General features: G+C 40.5%; 1 protein-coding gene across 1 annotated transcript; it reads right to left on the bottom strand.

Moving 5' to 3' along the window:
• Window positions 1-364: 364 nt before the first annotated feature.
• On the bottom strand, window positions 365-3999 carry LOC311113278 (E3 ubiquitin-protein ligase TRIM35-like). Its single transcript, XM_084156488.1, has one exon. It carries the CDS (start codon window positions 3823-3825, stop codon window positions 2416-2418), a length of 1410 nt encoding a protein of 469 aa, XP_084012614.1. The 5' UTR covers window positions 3826-3999; the 3' UTR covers window positions 365-2415.
• Between the last annotated feature and the right edge of the window lie 376 nt (window positions 4000-4375).

Here is a 4375-nt window from a genome sequence, read left to right as displayed (position 1 = left end):
AGTGGACGCAATTGGAACAGCAGTTTATTTTATAGAAAAATTGCAGCGCATTTTTATACTTTCCAATTTTTTATTTTTTTATTTTTTTAAAATCATTTCGCGGGCCGGATTAAACCCGTTTGCAGGCCTGAACCGGCCCGCGGGCCGTACGTTTGACACCCCTGATTTAGACTGTCTTGAGATATGTCTCTCAAATCTTGCTGGGAACTTTAAGCATACAACAGATAGTTGTTGTATTATTTTTTTATTTTTTTAAACATTTTTAGTCATTTAGCAGACACTCTTATCCAGAGCGACTTACAGTTAGTGCATACATTTATTTTTGTTCATACTGAGGAAAGGCATGATCACTTGGTCTCACAGAAAGCTAAAGTTGATATACATTTTATTTTTTGCATTAAAACTGTTCTCATTATTCAATAAAGGCTATTTATCAATGAATGTATAATGATTGGCTCCATATTCTGTAGGCTGAGGCTGCAGATCTGAAGGTAACCGCCCTGTTCCGCCCCAGTCAGCTCCCCAGGAAGCCCCAGAGCTAAAGATCCGAATCACATTCTGGCAATGTGTTTCTTTACCCACCAATGTTTGTAGTCACCCTCCCTTCACATTTCTCACTGTCAATCGTGAACGATAATTATATTTACCAGTGAAATGTCAATGCAGCATCTGCATGCCAACCATTTGATCTCAATCAGTTTCATGGGAATCCGCATTAGATCTTCTTGACTTATGTACAGTGTTGATTCGAAGTACTACGTTTTATTTGAATTATGTTACATGCTTTTTTCCTTTCATTTTGTGGTTACATGCAAGCTGTTAAATACACTTTATAATACCTTTACTGAATAAGCCAATAGACAGTACATGTTGAAGGTTTATATAAATTCATATACATTATTTTGAAATTGAAATGTTATAAACGTTTAAAAAAGATAATGCTTATTCATGTAAGGGATGCCAATGCATAATAAAGGATACCTCAGATACCGGTATGCAGCTCTATTATACATTTCTATGGGAGTGGGGTGCTTTTCTGGGTAAATACTGAAATACCAAGGCTGGGATTCAATCCGAGGCACGTTATAGAGCAGCGCACTAAGCATAATAAAATAAATGTGATCTATGGGAAAGAAATTGCCTTTAAAAGATGCATTGCTGGCTGTCTAGTGCACTGCTCCACTATGGAATCATGGCCTAAGCCTTATAAATAAGGGAAGATTAACAACACACATGAATGGACCACAACAACCATATTTATGAATCCATGGTGCTAGTTTTTTCAAAAAGCTGACACATTTCGACCATAGTCTTGTCAAAATGACACTTTCTTTGTGCAGCCTTGACATTCTGTCTGACTCTACAGAAACACGCCGTTCTACTTTACAGAAACATGAAAGCAAATATATACATGTATGTAAACCCCTTACATCTCTTAAAGAAAGTTCAGCACAGCAGATTGGAACATTTGGAGAAAAAAAATATGACAGACACATCCAGTAACTTTGAGCAGATGCTGGAAGTCAAAGTAAATGTTTAGCAAAAAGTACACAGACATGGCACACAGATCTTGTGGTTTAATGGAACAAGTGTTAAACTATCAACATATACCTAATGAAAACTTCAAAAGGGGCAATCTGCAGTTGCTACATCCAACTTGGAATTATATTACAAGTGATATATACCTGTTGATTCTTGAAGAATATAACTTCTAAATGCCATGAGCTTATAGTTAAACTGTCGCACCCCATCAGAACCCAAAATATAAACTTACATTTATATGTATTATTCTTCAAGAATGAACAGGTATATATCACTAATATATAAGTCAACCAATGTTTTGTTATCTTGGAGGATCCGTCCTTGCATCCATAGCTCTGTCTAGGAATTTGAGAGTGGTTCCATTTCTCCAGGCTGACTGCTTTGTTATGTGGATTTCCCCTTTAAAGTGATAGTTTAACCTAATTATAGGTTTCCTTATCTTATAAGCAGTCTACAGACAAGGTTAGACAGCAATCCTGCTTTGGTTTAGTTTCCCTGGCCACTGTCTCCAAATGCTAACTTTTTAGCATTTGTAACCCAACACAAATGCAAGGCAATATCCCGTATATTAGCATTTTTCGTGTTTCAAATCATCTTAAAGTATAACTTGATTGAGCTACATAAGCAATTTCAGACACTTTAGGATGATTTGGACATGGAACGTGAACAATGTTTAAACTACAACAATATTTGAAATGTAACAGGGCAGACATCTTATACAGAACAATAATAGTTTGGGATGGTTTACAGAAAAGTTGTATAACCCTTTTGGAATCTACGATTTAATACATAAATACGCATGCCTTTCTTACACTATTGAAACAGATACACCTGTGAAGATCTGAGAGGATTGTATCGATACATGCACATACCTCACTGATATGATTTTACTGTCACAGACACCTCTGATTGGCAGATCTGTATATCACAGTTGATGGCATCTTTTATCTTCCAAACAGAAATGTATGGGTAGACCCTCTCAGTAAACCTGTGTTTATGAGTGTAGATGTGTGTATTGTCTTTGGGGTCATAGAAAGCCACTTCCCCCCTCTCGTAGTTTAGCTGTACTCTGATCCTCTGGGGTCTTCTCCTCAGAGTGAGTTTTTTACCCATTCCATTTGTATACTCATGACGCCTTTTCAGTAAAGCCCAGATTCCGTATTCTGGTGATGCAAGAAGATCTTCTCCCTTCCGATTGACGAAATCTGCAGCCACGCCTAGATTCCACTCAGGTTGTTCGCCCACCTCCACCTCCCAGCTGTGCGTCTTCGAACCCTTCGCGAAGCCTACGGAGCCAAGGACCTTTGCCCACCGTGTGAACCGCTCTGGGTTGTCCGGAACCTTCTGCTGTTCTATGGCCGTGTGTCGCACGCTGGTGAGGTCATCAGACAGAGACATAGTGGAGGGAGCCGTGTTGGGGTCCAAAATCACAGGCGAGTGTTTGACTATCCCCCGCATCTGCTCCCAGACTTGGAACTGCAGGTTGCCCAGGTGTTTGGCCATGTCGATCAGCGCTCCGGAGACGAGCTGTGGATCCGGAAGTTCACAATGGGCTCTGGCGCTGCTCTGGGTGTCTTTGTAACTCACAAGGAATTGTTCACAGCCTTTCTTCAGGTCCTCTTTCACGGCCTCAATGACATTTGTGAGAGAGAAGATCTGCTCCTCAAGGCTCTCCATGCCTCTCTCAATTATCATCGCCTTTACCTCCTCTTCCTCCCTCAGCGCAGCCAGTCTGGCCTCCTCTTCCTCTCTCAGGAACTGGTGGAGCTTCTCAAACTCCTCCCTGATCCTCCTCTTTGTGTCCACCTGCTGGTCCTTGGTGTGCTGAGTCATGCTATCGTAGCTCTCTCTGACGTTTTCACATTTCTCCAGCTTGTCCTCCAGAAGTGTTAAGTCAGATTTCAGTTTGTCCTTCAGCTCACTCACCAATTTCCCCTCTTCCCTCTCTTCTCCTCTGTCTCCAAACTCTTCCAATGTGCAGTCCAGATGGTTTGTTTTCTGTGCTAGTTCCTTTTCAGCATCTCTCTCTAAATTCCTAGCAAGTTTGTTTTGTTCATTGTTCTTTAGGATAATGGATGTGACGGCGAAAGCTCCGTTATCGCCGTAGGTATTCACCATCCTATCCACAGTGTCATGCCTGTTGGCATTCTCCAGATGAGCCTTTGAAATGTGAGGAAAATGTTTCAGATTGCCATTGCTCAGTTGCCAGTGAAATCTCTCCAGCTCTTTTGTATTCAGATTCTCCAGAGTGGCCAGCAGCCTTGAAGGGACATATTCTGCCATTGTAGAACACTAGATACTGCACTAGGTAGTGAAACTTAAACTTTGTTTACCTCTGAATAACTTTTACGTTTAACAGCTGCCCTTGGAAGTCACAGTTTTGGATGTTATCTCTTAATAATCCTTCAGTTTCTACCAATAATTCCTGTATTGCTTTTTCAGTCAGATGGAGAGAGAGTGAAGATTACAAGCAGCCCTTCCTTAACAACTTTCACATTGAGTTTTAGGAGGAGTTTAACTTTATGGGTGTTGACAGGAAACTGTTAGATTGTGTGTGTGTGTGTGTGTGTGTGTGTGTGTGTGTGTGTGTGTGTGTGTGTGTGTGTGTGTGTGTGTGTGTGTGTGTGTCCTGTATGATAGCTCTATCGAACTCACTGCTGCTGGCTGATTTCCCAGAAGCACAAACCCACATGTTCACAGACCTCATGCATTTCTTGTAAATCGTCAAGACTTTTTCTCAAACATTATAAGAAAGTATATGGACAAAAGGTATAACAAATACAAATATAAGCTTTCTATTATTGTGATTATAAAGACTTACTGTTAAGTATTT

The sequence above is a fragment of the Coregonus lavaretus genome (genome assembly GCF_964263955.1).
Source record: "Coregonus lavaretus genome assembly, chromosome: 40".
In the NCBI taxonomy this organism is placed as follows: Eukaryota; Metazoa; Chordata; class Actinopteri; order Salmoniformes; family Salmonidae; genus Coregonus; species Coregonus lavaretus.
This window is presented reverse-complemented; position numbering and strand designations above follow the sequence as displayed.

What these genes read in the sequence shown, in the direction of transcription:
- LOC311113278 (XM_084156488.1), bottom strand. Translation starts at nt 3,825, where the DNA reads ATGGCAGAATATGTCCCTTCAAGGCTGCTGGCCACTCTGGAGAATCTG.